The sequence below is a fragment of the Equus caballus genome, chromosome 3 (assembly GCF_041296265.1).
Source record: "Equus caballus isolate H_3958 breed thoroughbred chromosome 3, TB-T2T, whole genome shotgun sequence".
Classification (NCBI taxonomy): Eukaryota; Metazoa; Chordata; class Mammalia; order Perissodactyla; family Equidae; genus Equus; species Equus caballus.
Genome location: NC_091686.1, coordinates 61,567,567 through 61,594,488, shown reverse-complemented (window position 1 = coordinate 61,594,488; position 26,922 = coordinate 61,567,567). Strand labels below are relative to the sequence as shown.

General features: G+C 37.9%; 1 protein-coding gene across 2 annotated transcripts in view; it reads right to left on the bottom strand.

The window, feature by feature from the left end:
* The window catches only part of PRKG2 (protein kinase cGMP-dependent 2), a 99,898-nt gene that overhangs the window by 3,645 nt on the left and 69,331 nt on the right, over positions 1–26,922 (bottom strand). For both annotated transcript variants that reach the window (XM_023637856.2, XM_070262322.1), the window contains 4 exons: positions 13,428–13,591; positions 9,526–9,648; positions 8,550–8,612; positions 1,783–1,849 (listed from right to left, as the gene is read on the bottom strand). In XM_023637856.2, the coding sequence (XP_023493624.1) occupies positions 1,783–1,849; positions 8,550–8,612; positions 9,526–9,648; positions 13,428–13,591 (417 nt within the window). The remainder of the gene's footprint in view (positions 1–1,782; positions 1,850–8,549; positions 8,613–9,525; positions 9,649–13,427; positions 13,592–26,922) is intronic.

Here is a 26,922-nt window from a genome sequence, read left to right as displayed (position 1 = left end):
AGATCACTCAGAAGGCATTCAAAGTGACATTGCTATTATAAAATCCTCACTTCCATTTACTTATCTATGTGAAAACTACTCTTAGCACTTTCATCTATAAAATTTTCAACAGGAATAGAATTGATGTAGAGAATGATCCCTTTTTTGGAGGGGCGGAGGTGAGGAAGAGTGTCGCTGAGCTAACATCTGTGCCCATCTTCCTCCATTTTGTGTGGGATGTGCCACAGCACGGCCAGATGAGTGGTGTACAGGTCTGCGCCCGGGATCCAAGCCTGCAACCACAGGCTGCCAAAGCAGAGCACGCAATCCCAACCACCATGCCACCAGGCTGGCCCCTGATCCCATTCTTTTAATAAACAGCATATATCCACAGGTACATTAAATAATTTCTTTTCAAAAAATATTCATTTAATAATTACTCTCAAATTTTGTAATATATTTATGTTGTTTGATACCACATGTTATAAAAATGTAATTATAATTGAATCCAGAAGACATATTTGTGTTGTCACAGAAACTTCTGCTGTCACAACAATTTTACAGTTCATAAAACCATAATTGAAGGCACTTAAAGAATTATCAATTCAGGGCTGGCCCGGTGGCGTAGGGGTTAAGTTCACATGCTCCACTTCAATGGCCCAGGGTTTGCTGGTTCGGATCCCAGGCACAGACCTATGTACCACTTATCAAGCCACAGTGTGGCAGGTGTCCCACATATAAAATAGAGGAAGATAGGAACAGACGTTAGCTCAGGGCCAGTCTTCCTCAGCAAAAGGAGGAGGATTGGCAACAGATGTTAGCTCAGGGCTAATCTTTCTCAAAAAAAAAAAAAAATTATCAATTAAAGATTGCCAAGCATAAAATTATTCTACATTAGAATGAAATTTTGCAGGGAAAATGGAATAGAAACATGGAAATATGAATTCAGAGAGAAAAAGGAATGATGTAATAATTCTCTCTGTATTTTTTAAATAGCTGATGAGTATCAAATCTTAACAGTATTTAGATTACATTGGACATATTTAAAGGAGTGAAGTAACAGTAATGTTTTACTTTAAAACGTCAATATTTACAACATACTAGAAATTACATTCTACACAATGATTTAAATGTATGATGAAAAAATTCAGATGTCATTCTAAAAAGGTACAAGGGGAGACACAGATCTCCAAAATTCCTCTAGAAAGAACACAGCATAAAGTCTGTAGGGTGTTGACCTAGATCATTCTTGAGTCATTGGTTCCCCAAGTTAGGAAACGTCCTACTTTCTCTGGAGCTGGGCTGTCCGACCAGCAACATGTGGTGAGTGAGCACTTGAAATGTGGCTAGCCCAAACTGAGATGTGCTGAAAGTTTAAAATCCACTTGGGATTTTGAAAGCTTAGTATGAAAAAATAAATGTAACATCTCATTAATATTTTACGTTGATTACATATTGAAATGATAATATTTTGGACATACTATGATAATTGCACCTTTTTAATGTGGTTACTAGAAAATTTAAAATTACCTATAAGGTTCATATTACATTTCCAGAGCCCTCTGCCAGCCTGACTAACGCTGATTACTTGGGGACTATGTAGTTGGTTCCTGAGAGCTGAGTTAATGCCCAGCAAATAGGTAATACTATTTAGTCCTTATAATCACAATTGCTATGACATTTTAACTTAATTTTTAGAAACTATTTAAAAAATCTAAAATCTGTTATACACACGCCTCTAAAATTTATTTACGAAAACAAATATCTACAAAAGAATCAAGAGTAATATGGTAGGTACCATACCTCTCTTTGTAAGGGTGATGGAAGGTTCCGTGCTTTCAGTCCCTCCCAATTGAAACCATTCAACCACCTGAGAAATGAGAAAAGTACAGAGGACTATTACTTGTCTGATAAACTATTTGCAAGTAAAGTATTTGTCAATCCATTTTGTTGCCTGCTCCCTGCCTGCAACAGGGCAGCTGCAAGTAGTCGGAGAAAAACACTCAACCGTGCTGGTCGTCTGGTCTCACATTAAAGTCATGCCCATGAACTCCAAGGGGCCCTTAATGCTGCCCAGCAATCAGTCTAGATTTCCCTGTCCCACTCACTGTCACACTCCCTTAGACTCCTAATTCATACTTTGTCCTCTCTCCTCAAACTTCCAGAACCTCTCCCTACCCTCACTCCCAAATGATGACCTGGCTTCCTTTTTCACAGAGAGAACTGAAGCAAAAAAGAGAACTTCCACAACCTTGCACCAGCGTACTTGCCTACCCACCTACATCTGTGTGTTCCCTTCTCTCCTGTACTATGAACTAACTGCCTTTGCTTCTAGCTAAGGTCTGCTTCTCTCCTGTGTACTCCATCCCACATATCCTTCTCTATTCAAAGTCATGCTCCTGCAATTCTCCTCCTCCTGAATCTTCAACATCTTCCCTGCTGGATCACTCCCATCAGCAGGGAGACATTTTATTTCTTCCAAACACAAAACATCCTCCATTGAGCTGTGCTCCCTTCCAACTCTCACTCAACTCTCACTCCATTTCTCTCCTTTCTTTCCATTGGGGGAAAACTCCTTGAGTTATCTAAAGCACTCTATCTACTCATTTTCTCCTGACCACACTATAATCAGGTTTCACCCTCTCTGCTCCATTGAATGGCCTCAATTCTCAGTTTCATCTTATTTGACCTACATAGCATTTGCCACAGTTCATCAATCACACTTCCTGAAATCCTTCTTCACTTGGCTTTGAGGACATGCTATTGTCCCAGTTTTCTTCCTATCTTCTTGGTTGCTTTCCCTCATTTTCCACTGCTTTTTCCATAGGAAGTTGGTGTCCTCCAGGGCTCAGTCCTTTGACATCTTCTTTTTTTACCTACTCTCACTTCCTGGGTAATCTCATTCAGTCTTGTGGCTTTAAGCATTTATATCCTGATTACTCCCATGTTTCTGTTTCCAACCAAGATCTCCCCATTGATTTACAGGCTAATATCTACAACCGCTATTTGTCTCCCTACTGGATGTCTAACATGCATGTCTAACACGCATGTATCATGTAGTATGTATCATGTCCACAGTGGAGCTCCAAATTTTCCCCAAAAAACTTGCCTCAACTCTTCCAGTTGCTCAAACCAAAGACACCTTGGAGTTATCCTTTCTCTCACATCCTACCTCAGTAAGCAAATCCTGTCAGTACCACCTTCAAAATATATCTGTATTCAGAATCTGACAAATTCTCAACAACTTCACTCCACCTGCATGGGCCAAGCCACAATTATTCCTTGCCTGTATTATTACAATAACCTCCCAATGGGTCCTCTTGCTCTTCTTCGTGGAAAACAACCCAGGAGCAAGAGTGATCATTTAAAACCTGAGTGAGCTCGCATCACTCCTCTGTACAAAACTATTCAATGCTTCCCATTTCACTCAGTGTAAAAGGCAAACTCTTTACTATATAACCCATAAGGCCTTACAAAACCATCCTTACCCCCTCCACACTTCTCCCACTGGACCACTCTCCTACTTTGCTCTTAATCTCACTCTTGCTTAGTCATCTTCTCGCCACTTCTCCAACAAGCCACGATGCTCCCACTTCAAGACCTTTGCACTCTGGCCCTCTGGGTGGATTGTTCTTTCGCGGGATTTCCACAGGGTTTGTTCTCTCATCACCTTCAGGTCTTTTCTCAAATCTCTTCTTCTTAATGAGGGCTTCTTTGGTTATCCAATCAACATTGTACCACCCCCTCCATACTTCCACTCTTCTTTCCCTGCTTAATTTTTTCTCCTTAAGACTATTGCTATCTAATTATCCAGTGTATACTTATTTAAGTGTCTTGTTTATTTTCCATCTTCCCCACAAGAATGCAAGCTCCCTGAGGACAGGGATTTTCATCTGCTTCCTCTCCTTCTGTGTCCCTAACACTTGGAGCAGTACTTGACACAGAACAGGGGTCCAATAAACATCTGTTGAACAACTGGATGACTCCACCAGAGAACATGCTTACAGAGGACCTCTTACTCTCACGTCTATAATGTCACACTACCATGGTGGAGATAAGGATCTAAAAAGTACCAAGGGTTTTAAAAAGTATTCTACAGCAATCTGTGAAAATATGGGATTAAGCTGATGGCCAGCTAAAGTTCTTTCACTTATTGCTTCCATATCATTAATCTAAAAGGGTTGATCTGGTCTTTATGATACATGTCAAGCTTGGTGGGCTAGTAATATAACAGCAAAAGTAAGGAGGCCTTTCTTTTTTCAGACACAAACAATGTACTCTGTCTCTCAGGATCTTATAAGTAACATGGAACAATATTGTTCTGTATCCACTGATCTCTTCTATTAGGTCACCAAGGTCAGGTCAGCCAGGCAACAAAAATTTGTACAAAGTCAATTTGGGCCCAGGCATCAATGAAATAAAGACTCTGCTCCTACGATGTTTTTATTTTGGTGGAAGGTAAGAAACAAAAACAAGTAAACAATAGAAATACTTAAACAAATTTCAGATACTAGTAAGTACTAGGAAGATAAAAGAGAATAAAGTGGTAGATGACGACTGGGATGGGGATGGGTTAGGAGAGGCTGCTTTTAGCTGGGGTGGTCTTTGAAGAAGTGATATCTGAATTAAGGCCAGAATGAAGAGAAGGGGGAAGCCATGGGAAGATCTGTGGCAAGTGATTTCCAAATGGAAGGAAGTGATGGGAATGAGCTGAAGTTTGGTGAATGCAGGGAAAACTAGGGGAAAAAAAAAGTGTCTGAGAAATGTCCAGAGACCAGATCATGTAGGACATTGTAGGACACAGTAAGGAATCAGGATTTTACGCGAAATGGGAAGCAATGAGAAAGTTCTAAGGAAATGATGCAGTCTAGATATGTTTTCCAAAGATAATTCTGGCTGATATGTGGAGAATGACCACAATGGTCTGTGATCGGGCAGGATGGTGGTGGGAGGTGTGAGACTGAAGACTGGGAGACTTTTAGGGGGCTGTCACATTCCTCTGCCCATCAGCCATACCAGAAGCGACGCTCTTCCACCCTTCTCAATCCCTCCCACCCCTGGAGTTCGTTTTGGTTCAGTCCTTGACTGGGTTTCCCACTCCAAGTCTAAACTTAGCAAGCGAGACAGTACTGAAAACAGAGAGGGCAGGCTCTGGTACATTCCATTTCAGACGTCATTCTTAACCCAGAGTGCCATTTTGGGATAAGCTGCCGAGACTCTAAATCAAAGAGTGAGAGTCAGACAGCAACCTCAGCTGTACGGCTTCCCCTGTCCTAGCTACGAAACCACAGGAGTCCTCTTCTTGACCCACCCATCAGCTTCTTTGCATGACTGAAGCTCCATTTTTAGGGATTTCTAGGTACACAGTTCTGTGGATTCTTTTCTTTGGCCACCAAATACTGCCACAATTCCTTTTAACATATTTTATAATGCTCTCTATCCAGAAGCTACTCTATAAATATTAATAAAAATCATTACTGTTACTCTACTGAATCAAAGAGCCTATGCATTTCTTGCTGAGTACTTGTTACAATTTGACTTACGGCAATATTTACTCAACATGAGTGGCTATTCACTTAACACTTGGCCTTTTGACATTAACCACATTTTAAGTAATGCAAGTGCCAGCATGCACTCGTGTGTGAAAAATATTCACCAAAGAATTATTAGCAGCAACAGCACATAAATTGCTTCTTCATTTTTAGAAGACTTGTAGAAGCTATTCTTGAAAGTAATTTTAGGGACTAGAAATATTAAAGGTAACATTAAGACACTTGAAACAAATTGCTCCTCTACCTAGCAGGAAAGATTTAATTGTTCCCTACAAATATATTATACCTCTTTTCAGACAGGAGTTGGGAGATATGACTGCTGCCTGGTTTGTAAGTTAGCTCATAAATAGGGGAGGGAAGAACTCTATTTTTAGGAAAGATGATTCAACACAGACTGGATACACATATAACAATATGCCATGTTTCACTGTATTGTTTTTACATACAAAGTTAAAATGAACAGTCCTCTAAAAAAAAAAAAAATCACAGTTTTACTTTAGGGAAGAGTGGGAAAATCTGATGGCAAATTTTAGAAAGAATTGTTTTTTTAATTCCAAGAATATACTGGGTAGAGAAGCTATATACCTTGGAGACTTGTGGAGGGTTTTAGAACATTCCTATTTGAAGGCAGAGAGATATCTACCTTTCAGGCACTTCTGCCCAAGCTTTATATCTTAAAAAGCACTACGAAAATAGGGTGAATAATGTTTTTAAGCTTCCAGGGCTCCCGGGAAGGCACTGTGTAAATCTGCTACCGCTTATTAGCGGACTCTACCCTACACACTGCACTCCGACTCCGCAGTTACTCGGCAAAGAACACCCTGCCTTCTAAGAAGAGTGGGTGAGTTAATTCCTACAGGGATGGAAACTCAAAATTCTTCGTTACCAGGCCGAGGTGAGAAAATCCTTTAGTATTAATTTGCATGAGCATCCAACTGCACTTTGACAGCTCCATTTAAATGAGCCTCAGGTAAATGAGAAGTAAAAGATAAAACTGGAGCCTGTTAACAATGGCATCACTTCAATTTCCCAACTACCTCAGAGCAAAACATGAAGATGCTTCTTTAATGAGGGAAAGGAGGAAAACATATTGGAAGAATGACTTTAATTGACAGGACACTTGTTTGTTCAATATGAATGGGTGTGTTTATGTGTCATTTTATAATGAGAAAAGAAATTGTGATAAGAGCACGTAGGAAGAAAGATAAATTGGAATCTAAGACAAATAATGAGCTTTACACTGAAGGCAATTCAAAGGACGACACAGAACAAAACAATAAGCATTTTGATGTCTATAAAATCGACAGATGTGTCTGTCTGTCTCTATGACTCCCTCCCTTCCTAATACACCCCAAGGCAGAGCCCATATGAATTTACAATGCTGAATACATGGCTTTATTTCAAGTAAGTTCATGAATAGATAGAGCAGGGTTGGCAGCTTGGGGATTCTTCTTTTGAAGCTGCACTGCTACTGTTAAGAAAAATGAATAGCGTTTCTATTGAGCAGCATCTCTCCCTTTATTTTCACACTGTGTTGATGTGCCCCTAATTCTTCAGTAAAAATATCCAGAAAGGAATGAAGTATAGAGAAGTGTTTTCATGTCTGAAAGTAAACATCAGTGTGTTCGAAGGTTTTCAATAATGAAATTCTCAAATTTATTTTTTTGTATTATCAATGGTACTATCAATAGGTAAGATTTCATATTTGTGAATCATAAGCAAAATCAAAACATCTTGAGGATTGCAGGATTTAGCTAGGCATAGATTTAAAAAAAAATCTTGAAGGCTTGAACTTCCACATATGTCACCAAGTCAGAGAGGATATCTTATGGAACTTATCAGTGGTTCTGAAGGCCAGCTTTGGAAATTCACAGAACTGAAAATGTACATGTTAGATTACCATGTAAGGATAAAAGATTGTTTGAGGTTTTGTGCAAATCAATGTACTTTACACAAAAAGTAAAATACAACATGAGGTTTCAAAATTTGGAGAGCTAGTCAAAGGAAAATTGTATTTAAAAGAAAGATATAATATTAATTAAAAGTGGAGTAGAGGGGGCCTGCCTCGTGGCAGAGTCATTAAAGTTTCACATGCTCCGCTTTGGCAACCTGGGTTCACGGGTTCGGATCCCAGTTGTGGACCTGCTCCACTCATCACCCCTGCTGTGGTGGTGTCCCACATGCAAAGTAGAGGAAAAATTGGCACAGATTTTAGCTCAGGGCTAACCTTCCTCAAGCAAAAACAGAGGAGAATTGGCAATGGATGCTAGCTCAGGACGAATCTTTCTCACAAAAAAACTCAAAAACAAACCAGAAAAAACTGGGATAGAATACTATTTAACAGTTGATTTAGGGCCAGCCCGTGGCTGAGTGGTTAAGTTCGTGCGCTCCACTTCGGTGGCCCAGGGTTTTGCTGTTTCAGATCCTGGGCGCGGATATGGCAACTCTCATTAGGCCATGCTGACGCAGCGTCCCACATGCCACAACTAGAAGGACCCACAACTAAAAACTATATACAACTACGTACTGGGGGGATTTGGGGAGAAAGAGCAGAAAAACAAAAAAATAAGATTGGAAACTGGCCAATCTTTAAAAAAAACAAACAGTTGATTTAGCTGACCCATCCTCTTGAATATTGACAACAATGTCTGTATCCTACTTTAATTAGAAGCCAAATGTCAAAATTGGAACTTAATTCCTCTATAGAATCCAAGTTGATATGAAAAAAAATAATAAGCATAGCAGTGGATAAAAAGCTATGTTGCTATAACTTGAAGATGTGATTTTGTAACTTGTTTTATATCTTCATCTATTCTTGATATGAATTTCCAGCATTAGAGAAATCACTTTGAGGTTGATTATTGTACCTACATCTAGTAAAACACAAATTAAAAATAAAACACCAAAAAGGAAAAATTGAGCATCTGTAAAGGGACCCTTGTGGCCTACTGAGGGAACCATCAAGATTACCACGTTTTTCTAAAAATTGCTATATTTTCTGGGCAGGGAACTACGTACCTGTGTCTCTTAATGTCATTGATTCCATTCTTCAGATTTCCCAGTCTTTCTGTTGGATTTTGCCTAAAATAAAATTTTTTTAAAAGGCAATTTATAATAATTATGCTTTGAATTAAAATTTAACATTTTTTCTTTATTTGTTCATTCATTTACTTAACAATATTTATAGAGCAGGCATCCGAGTATAGGGAGATGAAAAACACATGCCCCTCTCTGGGGGAGCCACAGTCAAATCAGAGAGAGAGATATATCCCAGATCTCTGAATAAATGCTTAAAACAACAAGAGGGTGCTATCTTAACAACTCTGCTGAGAAAACCCAGGAAAGCTTTAGAAAATCATTGACATCTGAGCTGGAGTCTTAGAAGCATGCAGAAATTTCTGTGGCAACTCAAAGCTAGGTGTCACGTTCTAAATTTATTAAATTTTAATGCTTTAAAAAAAGTTCAAATATGCAAAAAAAAATGATAAAGTGAAATTTAAACAAAAATTCTAGAAGTCTTCTGTTCTCCAATGAATTATTTTTAATGTAAGTAGAAACTGAGAGTGTTGAGAACAAAGCCAGAGGGGTACTTTTTTTTAAAAAGGAAGATTGAAAGAGGGCATATATATAGTAACACTTTTTCATCATCACTGATTTTTCTCTCAAAATAAGGTTGTAAATTAATTACTCCTTTATTAAATTAAGGTTTGGGGTTCTATTTTGCTCTGTGACAGATAAAGATGCTCCCTAAAGATAACCTGAAAAATTTGGATCTCTTCTAAACTAGAAGTAAGTACTGTGATTCGATAACATGAAGTAAACTCAAATTCCCAGCACAGATGCAAAACAGCAAATGACTTTCTTTAAATATAATTTAACTACGTGGGACAGTACCAAAAGTAAACATACATCTAATTTAAAAATGTGTGGAAACAGAAATTAGAAGCCTTCACACTTTCCCCAAGAACAAGGAATTTTTAATTGTCATTCTCACCTGCAAAGCCTCCGAATCAAATCTTCAGGTCGTCTTGTTATTTTTCTGGGAAAATCCATTTTCTCAATTCCTTTGAGAATCAAATTGTAGGTCATCATTTGGTCAATCCCAGAAAAGGGCGGGCTAGAGAAAAGCCAAAATAGGACATTGGGACCAGTGCCTGAGACACATTTACAACAAAGTTTCTCCTTGTTTTCTCTCCCTTTTTCTTCCCATCCCCCCGTTAGTTGTTTTATAACAAATCTAGATATATGCTAGAAAATAATTTCATGAATTTCACATCACTTAACAAAACTACACACACACATACACATACAGATAATTGGTCAAGTGGTGATAATCACTAAAAAGAAAAATAAAGGAGGAGACAGAGAGTGACAGAGAGGTGTGATTTTTTTCGACACGGTGGACAGGAAAAGCCTCTCTCATAAGTTGACAATTGAGCAGAGGTATGAATGAAGAGACAGAGTAAATGAGCCACATGGTTTTCTATAGGCAAAGGATTCCACGACAGCAAGTACAAAGACCATGAGTCAGGAGTAGGCATAGGCTGTTTCTGGAACACTGAGAAGGACAGTGTTTCTGGAGTGAGTAGGCAGGAGAGGGGTATCAGAGATAAGGGCAACATCATATAATCTAGTGGGCTATGGTAAGGACCTGGGAATATGTTATGAGTCCGATGATCTAATTTACAGCAGGCAGAGTAAGCTTTCTTTAAATGTGTGGATAAACTGTGATGGTGCTAGTGATCAGGGAAGGAAGGCCTGGTGTCCTGGACTAGTGGGGAAGGTGGTGAGATGTGGCTGGATTTCAGATCTGTTTAGACGGTAAAGCCAACAGGATTTGTTAATGGGGTGTGTGGGAGAAAGAAAGGATTCAAAAATGATGCTAAAGTGTTTTGACCTATAGAATGAGGCTATCATTTACTAAGAGAAGAAAGACTGGGGTGGGAGTGGGGGTGGAAGTGCAGGGGTGCAGAGCAGGTTATGAAGAAGAGACTCGAGAGTTATGTTTTGAACATCCAAAGAGAGATGCTAAGCAGACAGTTGAATTTATGAGTCCGTCATTCAGGGAAGAGGTTAGGGACGGAGGTATGATTCTGGGGAATCATCAGACAGTACTATGGCCATGGGACTCGAGGATATCATCCAAGGAGTGAGTAGATAGAAAAAGAGGTCAAGGACTGAAGTGGCCTAATGCTGAGAGGTAGGGACAATGAGAAAGATCCAACAATGGAGACTGAGAAGGGGCCACCAGTGTGGGAAAAGGACTGAGAAACAGAGAGGTCCTAGAAGCCATGTGAAGAGAGTATGTCATGGAAAGTGTTGCTAAGATGAGCGGGAAAGTAAGAAAGCATTGGGAATTGACCATTGCATTTGGAATACATTTTAATGTGAACACTTTGCTTTTAAAACCTTTTAATAATCTATTCTATTGTTTCATTTAATTTTTTTTTTAAAGATTTCATTTTTTTCCTTTTTCTCTCCAAAGCCCCCTGGTACATAGTTGTATATTCTTCGTTGTGGGTCCTTCTAGTTGTGGCATGTGGGATGCCGCCTCAGCGTGGTTTGATGAGCAGTGCCATGTCCCCGCCCAGGATTCGAACCACCGAAACACTGGACCGCCTGCAGCGGAGCGCGCGAACTTAACCACTCGGCCAGGGGGCAGGCCCCCTGTTTCATTTAATTTTTGAAAATTAAAGAAGACTTTCATGAATTACTCTGCTGTATCTTGGTCATGCTTCAGACGAGACCTTTTGATTCTGAGAGTTCTCACTCTTGGTAATAAACTTGAAACAAGGTCAGTACACCAACTTCTCAATAATGTAGGTTTCACTTGTAAAGAAAATGAGGCAGGAAACAAAAACCACTGCTATATTTTCAAATTTATATTTATATAAATTTATATATTTACAACCATGTTGTGTTTTGGGTTTTTTAAGTTCTTTTCTCATTTACTACTGACTCTCATCATTTAAAATTTACTTTTCTCATGCTCTACCCTGAAAACCTTTACAAACACAATTTCTTACCCTCTCCGACAGCTCAAGGTCACCTTAGCAACTCCAAGTTATTGGGTTTTTTCCCCCTCTTCCTTATTCCCTCACTTTATTTCCCTACTCTTTGAAACAACTGATTCCAGCTGATGAAGACTGAGACATACATTCCCCAGTTACCCACAGGAACCACCAGGCATCTCTTAGAAAGGCAGCTGACAAACTTCTCAGGGAAGAGGAAACAAATTCTCAAACTAGAATTCGTGTGTCTCAAGACCTTAAGCATTTCTCTCTGAATGACGGTCTGGAAATTTTTCTCTTCTTTACTTAAAATCTTAAGCAATGAATATTTGAAAATGATTACAGATAATATAAAATAATCTTTCATATCTGCTTGCTCCATGTATGTGGACAAGGAAGTAAAATGTTGCCACAGGTAACCTAACACTGAAATTAGTAGTGTAAAAAATTCAAGAAGTTCTATGAAACTCTCTTCTTGTAAAGTATGTGTTGAGACTTGAACCCCATCAATGGGTTCATTCCAGTATTTCTTAGGCCATTCCATATGCAAATCCTCCCTTAAATTAAGAGTGAGAATATTTGGTTATAAAGGTTTATCGGTTAGTGAGAAATGGAGGTAGAAAATTGGAAGGAAAACTGATCTGAATCCTGTGTGTGTGTCCATGCATTTTATTAAAAACATATATATCCAGGGCACTTGTGTAAAATGGAAAGTGTGTCACATTTAGAGTCAGAACACCTGGGATCAAATTTCTGATCTTAGGCAGATAGCTCTAGGACCTGGTTTTCTAATCTTCTAATCTATAAAATTTAAATCATAAAATAATAATACAAATTCCTGCTTTAACTTTCACACGTTTGTAAATTCTAAACTAGATAATACACATGTACGTGCTTTGTAAACTCTAAAGAGCTTTACAAATGTGAGGTAATGTTATATACAGCCTACAAATGTGTGTGCACATGTGGATATGTGTGTCTGTGCATGTGTGTACTGGTGTCGAATATTTGGGATCTTGAATTCATGAATACAGCCCTTTAATCTCTTCAGGAATGACAGTTCCACTGCTAAAACTCCTGTTGTGTCTTGTCTCTGTTCATTAGCACCTTTAGAAAGCAGTTGACAAGGGGATTAAAATTTAAATCCAGCAATGTTGCTTTCTCTTAGCATTTCTTTCTCTCTCTCTCTTTTTTTTTGGTGAGGAAGATTGGCCCTGAGCTAACATTTGTTGCCAATTTTCCTCTTTTTGCTTGAGGAAGACTGTCGCTGAGCTAACATCTGTGCCAATTTTTCTCTATTTTGTATGTGAGGTGCCACCAAAGCATGGCTTGATGAATGGTGTGTAGGTCCACACCCAGGATCCGAACCCATGAACCCCAGGCCGCTGAAGTGGAGCAAGTGAACTTAACCATTATGCCACCAGGCTGGTCCTCTTTTAGCTTTTCTGGTCAATGATTTATTGAGGAGATGGAAGAACATGACTAAATTTAGTTTAATTGATCAATGGATTTAATGATTGCTATTTTCTCAATTACAAAAAATACATACAGGAGGAAATAATAGCCCACAACTTCAATTCCTTTTCTTTTTCTTATGATGGATTACCAAAATATTCACACACTTAATATGCTATCTGCAATAACAGGCCTTGCCATTTTAGGTAAACCACAGCTATTCTGTCCTTTCCAACACCTTCCTGAATCTTTTCTCCTGTTATAAACTAGCAAGCATGCTATGTGAAATAATGTAAAAAGGAAAAGGCATCATACTTAATCAAAAACATTTCCAAAATTTTAAACTCTTAAGTTATATATTTTTTATCATTAGGAAGTTATTTTTGCACTTCTCTGAAGAAGAGGCTGAACACAGCTTGAAGGTACTTACTTGCCCGTTAGGAGCTCATACACTAGAATTCCCAGGGACCAAAAGTCCACACTGAAGTCATGTCCTTTGTTAAGAATGACTTCAGGAGCTACATACTCTGGAGTTCCACAGAACGTCCATGTTTTCTGTCCAGATCCTATTTTCTTAGCAAATCCAAAGTCAACCTGGAAAAGAATGTCAAGGAAATTTTCAGAGACCATAAAACTCACGTTCGTCTTTAAGTCTCTCTCTAACTTCTCCAATCTTCTTTCTACACCTCCACCCTTCCCTTCACAGTATACACACACACACACACACACACATCACGGACCCTCTCATCTATTCTTTTGCAGGGCCAGGTGTAAATCTAGTTACATTGGAGAAAGTCATATGCACACACGTTTACACCCAGGACCCTTAAGGACAAGAGGAATAGTTTAGCAAGGGGAGAACCAAATACCAAATGTGAAGCTCAGGGCAAGCAGAAAAATAATTTTCAAATCAATGGTGGGATTCATTGGGAAGAGGGGAGAAGGGGGAAGTGATCAACCCTTGTGCACTTCAAGCTCCATCCTAAAAGGAAAAACAGTGGCAGAATTGAGTTTGGGAAAGGGACTATTGTTGAGAAAGGGTGCTTAAAATACTAGACAGTCTTTAAAAACCATATGCATAATGTTTGTACCCTCTAAATTTTGGCAGTCCACAGAAAAAGCCAGGATCATTCCTTCCCAACTTTGGCTGGACTCTGTGCACTTTCAGTCCTTCTTAGGGAGGCGGGTGGTGGATAGCACCTGCAGTAACTTATTTATTCTGAAAAGATACAGTCAGCACCTAATATAGGCCAGGCTCTGTGCTAGGCTCACAGATACCAAGTTGACTGGAAAAGCTCAGAGTGTTGGGAATACTTACACGTACATGATTAACACTGTATCATGTGATACAGGATATAGTAGAAGATTATGCAAAGTGTAAACTCAAAGGGCCTAAAAACATGTCCTTCTGGAACATTAGGGAGAAGATGGTTGAGGAAGATGTCATTAGGAGGTGACATCTGAGGTCTGCCTTGACTGGTGATTGGGAACTCTCCCAGGGTAATGAATTGGCGCTACCCTCATCTTTCTTTTCAGAATAGGCCCCTCCCCTTTTCTGAGACTCTATTCAGTGAACTCTGTGCACAAAATAGAGAGCGGAAAGAAGGCTGGAGCAACGGAAGACTCGCTCATCGAATCGAGGCAGTGTAGACGACCGAAATCGTGCACTGCAAACCAAACAGCTGGTTTTCTTCCACAGGGGTTGTTTAGCACTTTTCATCTCCAATACATACAGACATTGTTTCAATAAAATCGCCCTCTACCTCCTTCAAGTAAACAGACACACACATTATACCTGGGCTTCAACATGCACATTTTAATGGCTGCATTATGCATGGAGTGTCTCAATAAAACAGCAACCATCTTGGCTAAAAAGCTAAATAAATAAGGTTAACGTATCAAAATACACCCTTACCTAAAGAAGCATGAGTTGGCAAACTATAAAATTCAGCTCTCACTTATTTATTCAAATATTAATACTTAAAATCTTTGTTTTACTTTAAATAAATCTCTTAGAAATTTATCTTCTTACTAAAGCATTTTAGTATTTATCACAACAGCAAGGATTTCCTTATTAGAAAAAGGAAATTTAAACAATCTAATTTGAAGCAGGCTTTTACTGTTTTCTTTTATCCACACAGAATGACTCACAAAGATTATATCTAAGAGATGGCTGGGGATACAACGAAATTAAAATTTGTAACCATCTGAGATTAGCATATCTACTTACTCCTTAGAGAAAGAACCAATATGAAAATCCTAGCTAATTTTATAAACACTGAAATTTAAGAGACAAGAAAGCAATGCTCATAATTGCATTTCTATGCATGTATATATGGAAACATTATATTTTGTTATCTTATAACAGCCTTTCAACTCATTCTTTTCATTGCATTTAAGTTTCCTTTTAAAGATGACTGGAAGTTCATTAGATGTTTAGGAGAGATTTCTAGCTCTGAAAGTGGTAAGGTTTAATTTGAATAGCTGGTTTTGCTTTTATAATATTTGCATATTGTCCCAAACAGATGGTAATAATTATATTAAGATTTTAGGATTTATGAAAACTTACTACTTTCTTTAACTCCTTTGATCTTCTGAACTTTAGTCTAATCCTTTTGGTCAGAGGAGGCTGACACTTGGACCTATCCAAAGTCATACGCCTAATCTAGAAGGCCTCAGATCTTCCGATGTCAAGTTCTGTGTATTTTCTATAAAAACTCACACTACTTCTGTGTTGTACCACCATGGATATCACCTCAAAGCCTCAGTCTTTTTTTAACCCTATCTCTTCTAGGCAACAGAAATGTAAGTTCTTTCTTTTATTCATTCAATGAATATTTATTGAATACCACTATGTACCAAGCACCAGGATACAGACAAGTCCCCCTCCTCTTGAAGCTTACATTCAAGAGAATGAGGAGAACAAGCATAAAACCACAATATCATAAATAATAATGCCAGATAGTGACATATGCTATGAAAAAACATACGGCAGAGTTTGGTACAGAGATCAGCAAGAATTGTACTTTAAATAGAGTGATCAGGAAAAGCCCCTCTGAGGAGGTAGCATTTGAGCAGATTTGAGCAGAAATCTAAGTGAAATAAGAAAGAGAGCTCTGTAAATATCTGAGCAACAGCGATCCTACCAGTGGCTGCCAGGCTAGCCCAAAGGCTAGCCTTTGGGAACATGCATGGCAAGTTCAAGGATGGGCAAGAAGGCCAGTGTGGCTGGGCCACAGTGTGTGAGGGGAAGAGAGGTAGGAAGTGAGGGCAGTTTATGTAGTGGTCTGGTAAGCCACAGAAAGAACTTCAGATTTTTTTTTTCTAAGAGGCCACCGGAGGATTAAAAGAAGGGGGAGGCATGGCTTAACTAACGTTTTAAAGGGATCATTGCTAGAATGATCTAGAAGACAAGAAATCTAGAAGACAAGAATCTAGAAGACAAGAAAGTAGACCTCCTCCCCTCTTTTAAAAAATTCTACTAGCAGAACTGAGCTTTCAAGAAGAATCTCTGGAGAAGCTGCATACAGGTTTTCCCTTGTTTCTATTAAATTCTCAGTATTAAAGATAGCTTACATAATGCTGAAAGCTTAAAAACATTAAGTCTCCAAAGATTTTAATAAACTATAAGGTTTTAAAATGCTCCTAAATTTGCAGCGATGATTGCATCATTCAGAAATAGAAAAATTAGCACTGTGGCTTGCTGGAGCTGGTGTCCAGGAAGGGTTAGCTTTTCCCAGAAGTTTCTCTCTAGTTCAGTAAATTCGTCAGATATTGGTTGTCTTGGTCACATAAAAAATGGACATAAAATGACCAGTCTCATTAAGCCAGATGATTCATGGAGACATAACATTCCGAAAAAATATTCATGTGGCATTTTTAGGGCACTTACTTTGCCCAAGTCTAGACGAGGGTAAAATGGAATCTGTTTATCTGTCCACCAACAACCAAAGACGATTTCACGTCCTTGTGATACTAACATCCCTCCACTAAAACGGGCAACACTTGGATGGAAGTGAGAGTGAGGGAGGCTAAGCTATGGGATGGATGAGTTTTTCACAGCAACACTCATTGTTTACGGGGGTGTGGTGACTCACTTGAAACACTTAGTGTTTAGTAGAAAGTGGGCAAGATGAAGGGGAGCTTTGCATCCATGAGATCAAACTGAAAAAATCATTGGAGGCTCATCTCATATGCCACAACCTCTTTCAAGCCTTCCTTGAGTTTAGAGACACAAATCCTTTCTCCTATGAGGTTCTTTCATACTGTTTATGTTCCACAATTACATCCCTCACGGCAGCATCGTCTAGTTGTGTGTGAATAAATCTAGCTCCTTGAGGAGAGGCATTATATCCTATCGTTTTGTAGCAGATGTGCAGCATGCTTGGTGAAAAAATCTGCATGAAGAGATAACCATTAACATCAGTTTCAATAAGATATATATAATCTGCACGACAACTTTGTAAGCTAGGCACTACTATTTCAATGTTAAAGACGAGAAAATTAAAGTCTAGGATGGTCCCAGATACTTGGGGTAAGACGTGAACCAGGTTCCAAAGAGAATCTTCCCATTATAGGTAAACTGATGAGGAAGCAGAATATTTTTAAGGAAAAAGAAGCAACATACGTCAAGCACACTGGCGGGAAAATCTTAACTGTCACTTAATAAGTACAGCTATTAATGGTCTGGCAAAAAGACTATGGTTGGAGCCAATGATTACTCTTATTTTTCAAATTATGAATACTTGATACATATAAATACTGTGACATATAGCTACGTCATAAAGGATGAGAATAAAAACACGCCTAACCCGACACCAGTTTAATAGACTAGAACCAATACAGAAGCCCTACATGCTCCTCCCAAAGAGTCCTCCTGCCCATTGCCAAGAGGTCACCATCACCCTAACTTCTGTGTTTATCACTGGCTTGCATTCATTTTTAATTTTATCACATATCTAATATCATTGAATGATGTACAGTTCTCATTTTTAAAAAGTTTAGATAAATCATATCTATTCTTGGGCTAACTGCCTTTCTCACTTAAAATCATATTTAATCCATATTGTAGTATATTTATTTTCGTTGCTGTGTCACACACCACTGAATTAACATGCCATGATTTTTTTTGTCCATTATGCTGTTGATAGACATTTGTCTATTACCTAATTGTGTCCTGTCACAAAAATGCTTCTGTTAACATCATTTTTCATGTCACCTAGTGAACATGTCTAAGAGGGTAGAATTGCTGTGTCAAAGATGTGCTATCTTCAACTTTATTATAATAGTCAAATTATTTTCCATAGGCGTTGTACTATGTTAGCACCCCTTTCACCAGCAGCAGTGTATACGAGTTCCTGTTGCTTGCCTTCAGAAATGTCTTGGCCATTCTTGGCCCTTGGTGAGTTTATATAAACTTTAGAATCAGCTTGCCAAGCTTCATGGAGGGCACTGCTGGAAGTCCACTGGAAATGTATCAGATCTGTAGATCATTTTGGGGACTACCGATATCTTTAGGATGTTGAGTCTTTCTATTTTTAAACCTAGTACTTCTTTCTGAGTTAGGTAGGGTAATGCTAACTAGTGTAACAAGCATATCCAAGAAAGCATAAAAGCTTAAACTCTACATTTTTTATTTACTTCCTCACATAATGGGCTTTCCTGAGCAGCAGGGGGATCTTGAGTGAGACTGGACATTAATTTGCCTTCCTTAGGAGTTTCCTTTGGAGAATCAAGTTTATACTAAAGTCACAGAATAAGATGGAAATTATCTTTTACTGTTTTCTGGAAGAATTTGCATAAGATTAGATTAATATTATAAATTCTTGAAGCAAATTCCCTGGATCTGGTGTGCTATGGACTGAATGTGTCCCTCCAAAATTCCTCAGTGGAAGTTCTAACCCCAAGGTGATGATATTTGTTGGAAGGGCCTTTGAGAAGTAATTAGCTCATGAGGGTGAAGCCCTCAGGAGTGGGATTAGTGCCCTTATCAAAAGAGACACAAGAAAGATGATCTTTCTCTCTCTGTCATGTTAGGATACAGCGAGAAGACAGCTGTCTGCAAACCAGGAAAAGAACTCTCACCAGAACCCGACCATATAAATAAAATATACAATAAACATATACCATATACGAATAAATATATACAGTTCACATATAGTAGTAGAGTTGCCCAAATACTTTCTAATCCATGTAAATCTCTGCTTAAACTGTAATTGCGTTGTTGTAATAGTTGTAATAGTAATAGTCTTTATCTGTACCTCTTCTCTTTTTCTTTTGATCAGTACTACCACAGTTTGTTAATTTTATTAGTCTTTTCAAAACATTAACCTTTGGCTCCATATCCCTTATCTTTTATATTTTATTAATTCATGGTCTTAATTTTATTTTTTTTTCTTCTCTTTTCTTTGGTTTTGTTTCCCCCTTTTCCATCTTCTTAAGTTGGATGCTTAACTCATTAATTTTTAGCCTTTCTTATTTCCTATTGACACATTTAAGCCTATAAATATTACTCTTCCTATCATTTTAGTTGCAATCCACACGTGTTGATATGTAGTATTCTCTACTGTGTAACTCTGTTTTATAATTTTCATTAAAATTTCTTCTTCACTGATCCTTGAGTTATTTTGAAATATCCTTAAAATTCCAATGAGATGAGTTATGATTTTTGTTAGTGGTTTTCTTATTGATTTCTACCTTAAATACACTGATATCAGTGAACAAAACTTTTATGTTCCTATTTTGGGAGTGAGGAGGAAGCTGCCTCACTGACCTTTCAATTCATTCTTATATGCTCAGCAATGTGCTAAATCCAGCAGTAACCACTGCAGCACAGTTTCTGCCATCGTGGGGCTACCAGCATGAGGGGCAGATTGATCACGAAGAAGCAAGCAACAATATCAACATTTAGTACGTTTTAAATTGTATTTTCTTACATAATATTCATAAGCAAGATTAAGTTGCTCTGTCACCACATGAGATATGTTACTCACATGAGTTAATATCATAATCATAGAACATTTGTTGATGAGTGACAGCTGAAATTTATTCGATTACAACCAAGTTTTCTCCTGAGCAACTGCAAGAAGGCTAGCTACTACACAAATTCTTCTTGGGTTGAGAACAAGGTGGGTTTTTCTTTAAACTCTAAGTACTGTCTTATATCTTAATATAGTCCGTAATTCATTCATGATAACCGTGACTCTTAACCATTATTACCTTCATCAGTTTTCCTTGGGCTTGAAAGTGCAGAAAGATTTAGAAAATTATTAGATGGGCAAGTGAGAGATAGGGATGTGAAAGTCTTCATGGTCCTTTACTAATACCAGCTAATTCTTAATCTCTACCCAATGTGTTTCCTGATGGAGACATCCCGGATCAGTTGGGATCCATTTGGGAACAAATCAGTCTGGCAATCTCAATCATGAATTGGGGAAGAAGTGTAGAATGTGGTCTTCATCCTTCACTACAAACTTATCCTTTGTAATGATCACAGAAGGGCATACCTCTATAGCTTCTAGAGGAACACTTTCAAAATCTAGACCTTTCTCTTACTGAGGTCTTTTTTCTAGGCTTTCATTGTTATTCCTTGCTGGAGAAAACACCTTTCCTTACTTGTTGTCCTTAGATATTTTATCCCTCACAGATATTGCCGAGAAAAGATGAAGGAATATGAAAACACCACATCACAATTTGAAGAATGAGGCCAAGGTCACCCTTATAAGGAGTCTTTCATTCTCAAAGACTTGGTGTCCAAGTCTGGTCTGCCCAATGTCCATCATCCAGATGTGCATTCCTGCTGTGCTGTCACTAGGCACACCCACCGCCCCCACCTCTACAACAATGCCCTCAGAAACTCTCAGTGGAGACAGCTTTGCTGGGCTGCCAGGCAACAGCCCAATTACTGTTTTTGATATTTACTGAAACTTGCTTAATGGCCCAGTATGTGATCAAATTTTGTTAATGTGTATTCTCCAACTATTGGAACAATATTCTATAAGCCCATTAGATCAAGTTTATTGTGTTGTACAATCTTCTAAAGCTTTAGTGATTTCTGGTCTGAATGTTCTATCAATTTCTGATAGAGGTGTATTAAAATTTCCTAGTTGTTCATTTCTCTGTATTAGTTCTTGTCAAATTCTGCTTCTTATTTTTGAAGCATTTTAGTAGGTAAATACAAGATCGGGATTTTTCTATCATCTTGGTAAAATGAAACTTTCATCATCATAGGCCAACCATCTTTGTCTCTAGTAATGCTTCTTCCCTGATACCAACATAATGAAACCTGCATTTAAATTTGTTGACTATTTCTCAGACATATTTTCTATGCTTTTAATTTCAATCTTTCTGCATCCTCATATTTCACGTCTGTCTCTTATCAATATCGTATAACTGATTTTTATTTTTTAAATCTGTTTGACAATCATTGGTTTTATCTGGCACATTGTCTATTTATATATGCGAGATTTCTTTCTACACTCAATTTATGCTTTCTCTCTGATTGTTTTCTGGGTTTCCCATTTCTCCTTTGCTGCCTTCTCTTAAAATAACTGACATTTTCTCCTACTTTAATTCCAATTATTCCTACTCTGTTTTCATGCTGCTGTTGGTCACTTATTCAGCATTTTCTCATTTTTAATACTATTAGGGTAGAATGATTATTATTACTTTATACCATAATTTTAAAAGATTTTACAACATATTTGCCATTTTTCTATGGTCACCACTCCCTGTTGCATCTTAGACCCTTTACCAGGGATCATTTTTCATCCCCTTTAAGCACGTCCTTTGAGGTAGGTGGTAAGCACCCTTCATTCTTGTTTGAAAATGCCTTTATTTCACCCTTCTTGAAAGAGAGTTTCCCTAGATTTATAATTCAAGTTGTCAGTTTTCTTTTCTCAGAACTTTTAAGATATTATTCCACCACATTTTGGCTTCCATTGCTGCCATTGAGATGTCAACTCAAAGCCTAATTCTTACTCCTTTATATGTAAACTATCTTTCCTCTTTGAAGCTTTTAAGACTTTCTTTTTGTTTTTGTTCAGTACTTTTGCTACTACAACGGCCAACAGCCAAGATAGTCCCAATGATCCACTTTTTCTGGTAATCAGAGGTGTCCTCTCCCACAATAAATCAGGGCTGGCCCTGTGTGGCCATCAGAATACAGTGAAAGTGCCCACATATAACTCTGAGAGTAGATCTTAAAAGACACTGTAGCTTTTCCTCAGTCTCTTGGATGACTCATTCCAAGGGAAGCTAGCTGCCATGCCATGAGGACATTCAACCCAAAAAGCAGCTCATGTGGAACAGAATTAAGGGCCCCAACTAACAGCCAGCATGAATTTGCCAGCCATATGAGCAAGTCTTTTTGGATCTGGATGCCCTACTCAAACCCTAATCAAGCTTTCAGGTGACTGCAGCCCCAGCCAACACGTGACCGAAACATCATGAGATCTCTAGTCAGAACCATCCAGTGGAACCACTCCCAAATTCCTGACCCATATAAACTGTAAGACATCATAAATGATTCTTGTTTTAAGCCATTACATTTTGGAGAGATTTGTTATACAAAGATAGGAGCTACAATAAATACAATTTGTCCCAGTTGGGATTTGTTGGGAATCCTTTACCTGATGATTGGTGGGTTTTTTTAATAATTTCCGGAAAATTCTCAGCCATTATTTCTTTAAATCCTGCTTTTCCTTCATTTTCTATGTTATTTTTATCTTTGACTCCAATTAAACATTTTAAGAACTTCTCACTCTATTCTCCAAGTTGCGTCATTTCTCTTATTTTTCATCTTTTTGTGTCTCTATGCTACATTCTGTGTAAATTACTTAAACTTATCTTTCAGTTCACTGATTTTGTGAATCATCTGCTATTTAATTTATTATATTTTTCAAATTGATGTATCATTCGCAAGCAATAAAATGCACAGATTTTTGGTATACAGTTCATTGAATTTTGGTGCAGATTATACTCATGTAACCACAACCACCATACGGTCAAGATATAGACACTTCCCTTATCTCACAAAGTTCCCTCAAGCCCCTTTCCAGTCAAATGCCCCTACCAGAGGCAACCATCACACTGATTTGTACCATCTATCCCAGAACATCAATAAATGTAATCATACAGAAGATAATCTTTTGCATCTGGCTTCTTTTGCTCAATAGGTTTTGAAATTCATTCATGTTGTTGCTTGCAGTAATTCATTCCTTTATACTGTTGAGCAGCACTCCATTGCTGAATGGACTACTATATGTTTATACATTCAATTGGTGATGGGTATTTGGGCTGCTTCTGATTTGGGAACTTTTAGGAATAAAGCTGCTATAAATATTAGTGCTCAAGATTTTTGAAGACATAATTTCAATTTTCCTGGATAAATACCAAGGAGTGGAACATCTACCAGGGAGTGAATTTCTTGTCAAAGAATTGGCGTATGATTGATTCTATGAGAAACTGACAAACTATTCTTCAAACAGCTTTCAATTTTCTTTTCCCACTAGAAATTTAGGAAAATGATCTCATCAACATGTGGTATTGGCAATCTTTTAAATTATAGTCATTCTAGTGGGTGTGAAATGGTATCTCTTCATGGTTTTAATTTGCACTTCCTTGATGACGACTGACATGGCTTATTGATCATTCCTGTATCTTCTTTTGTGAAGTGATTTTTTGAGATTTTCACCATTTTTCTTCTTAGATTGGGTTGTCTTTTTATTATTGAGCTGAAGGAGTTATTTATATACTTCAGGATACATTCAAGTCCTTTGTCATATAAATAGATATTGCAAATATTTTCTCCCAGTCTATGGCACAATTATTCATTTTCTTAACAATATATTTTAATGATCAGAAGTTTTTAATTTTGATGAAATCCAATTATGATGGACCGCATGTTTGTGTCCCACCAAAATGCATATGCTGAAACTCTAATCCCCAGTGTGCTGATATTTGAAGGTAGGGCCTTTGAGAGGTAATTAGGTCATGAGGGTAAAGCGCTCATGATGGGATTGGTACCCTTCTAAGAAGAGACAGGAGAGAGGTTTCTCTCTCTCTCTCCCTCTTTCTCTCTCTCAATCTCTCCCATAGGAAGAAGTGAGAAGGCAGCTGTCTACAAGCCAGGAAGTGGGCCCTGAACAGACACCAGATCCACCAGTGCCTTTATCTTGGACTTCCCCACCTCCAAAACTGTGAGAAATAAATGTTTGCGGTTTAAAACACCCAGTCTATGGTATTTTTGCTATAGCAGCCTGAACGTTTTAAGATTACTACTATTTGTGTTCTAAGAAATCTCTGCCCACCCGTGTTGTGAAGATATTACCCTATGTTTACTTCTGGATGCTTTATAGGTCTATGATCCATCTGGAATTAATTTTTGTATATAGTGTGAGGTGGGAGCCAGGTTCTTTTCTCCCCCACACATGAATATCCAGTTGTGTCAGCAACACCTGTTGAGAAGACTAGTCTTTCCCCTTTTGTTAAAAATCAGTTGACTGTATACGTCTATTTCTGAACCTCATTCTGTTAGATTAAGCTATTTGTGCATCGTTACACCATTTTCACACTGCCTTGATTACTGTAGCTTTATAGCATCAGATGTTATAAATTTCTCAATTTTGTCCCTTTTCAAAGTGGTTATTAACACTTCCAAACACTGCATCTCTGAGTAAGTTTTTGAATAAACATCTCAGTTTCCAAAAAAGTGGCTGCTTAAATTTTTATTGCAATGGCCTTAAATCTGTAGAGTGATTTGGGGAGAATGGACATCTTATGAAGTATTGAGTTGTCTAATCTATGAACATAGTGTAGCTTACCATTTAGGTATATTTTTCCCAGTAATATTTTGTGATTTTCAACATAGAGCTTTATTTATTTATTTACTTATTTATTTATCTTATCTTTTTTTTTTTTTAAAGATTGGCACCTGAGCTAACATCTGTTGCCAATTTTCCTTATCTTATTTTCCCCAAACCCCCCAGTGCACAGTTGTATATTCTAGTTGTAGGTCCTGGTTCTGCTGTGTGGGACGCTGCCTCAGCCTGGCTCAATGAGCAGTACTAGGTCCACGCCCAGGATCTGAACTGGCAAAACCCTGGGCCACCAAAGCAGAGCGTGTCAACTTAACCACTCGGCCACTGGGCTGGGCCCTCAACATAGAGCTTTTACACATTAAATTTAATCACATTTATTTTATGATTTTTGACGTTATTATAAATGGTATTTTTAGTTCATTTTTAAATATTTATGGTTAGTATATAAAAATAGCATGTTTACTGGTATATTGACTTTGTACCTGTAATCACATTTAATTTACTTATTCTTTCTAATAATTTTTGGCAGATTCTTTAAGCTTTTCTACATAAACAACTATGTTGTCTGCAAATAAAGACAGGTAAGTTCTTCCTTTCTAATCTTTTGCTTTTCTTGGTTTCTTTCATTTACTAAGATCTCTGCTACAATGTTAAAAAAAAAAAAGTGGTAAGAGAAAAATTCTGGCCTTGTTAACAATTTAATGGAAAAACGTTCACTATTTCACTGGTAGGTGTGAGGTTAACTAAAGGTTTATCCCACATGCCTTATACATTAAGGAGTATCCTGAAATGAACAGCTGTAAACAGGTACAAAAATGTCAATTTTTCACCTAGTGTGGTTCCCTTTTGCCAAGGTTTGACTGTCTATCTTTCATTACTCTCCAATGCCTTCACACATTTTTACACATACATTATAATTAATCTCAGTAAGAAGCATCGCCTAATGCAAGCTACTCCACCATTACTGAAAACTTCCTTTGAATATTTAATTTCAATTAAGTTCTTAATTTCTTAATAGAATTTTTATTTGCTAGCTCTTTTCCATACCTGTTAGATCTTTTTCTTGAAAGTCTCTGTCCCTCATTCACTTGTCATTCCCTCTCTTGTTTTAAAAAGGCATTAAATGTATTCATTTTACATTCCGTATCTGATTACTCCAGTACATGAGGCACTTACATGCCTGTCACATAATGCTCAAGGTACCTTTTCTTCCTCATACATTTTTTTAAAAATTATTTTTTCAAATGTGAGCTCATCTTCCTTGGAACTTTATCTCTGGGAGTTCTTTGTATCCTGGGTTGAGACTACACTATTCCAGAGGGAATATACATTGATTCCCGGAAACTTGGGCATGCTACCAACATGGATCCATTTTCATTTAAATTCTTGTTTGGCTTTTTCCACCCTTGAAGACTTGGCACCCAGCCTCCATGAAGACCAGCCTATGGCCAAAAATTCTTAGAAGAGACTCTTTTGTTCCTCCACCAAGAGCCCAATAATGAGAAACGCATGTTTTCTTGCATGCGTTCTGTCTTTATAAAATTAGATATTTTTTCTTGCTTTCTGTTTCTCTGAGAGTGTAATCTGTGTAACTCCTGGCTCAGGGCAATGTTCTCTGATTCAACTTCCCACATTGCCCAGGTCCAAAACTTGGTCTCCTGTTCCCAGAGAGTGCAGCTACTAAAATCAAACCTCTGGGCCACCTAGGCTTGCTGGGTGCCCGCAAGACAGCAGCTTCAGGGTTTGAGTTCCACCCTACACTACTGCTCAAGATGGGTTCCCCGCCTCAGGGGAATCCCAACGCTGTCTTATAAACTCAGCCATGCATGTAATACTGCTTTTTCATGTTCAATCCAGTATTTTTAGAATGAATTTTGTAGTGAGAGAATTTCAGTACATCTAGTTTGATATATCGCTAGAAATGGAAATATTCAACATTTACTTTTTAATCTCTCAAGGCTTTTGTTATGACTATTCACTTAGCTAGCTAGCAAATAAGTAAGCTAGATGGGTAACAATGGCTAATAGGAGGGATATTTACTGATGTCTCTGCCTAAAAATACCGAATATGCAATCTGATTTTTTAAAAACAGCTAAGATAAAAAG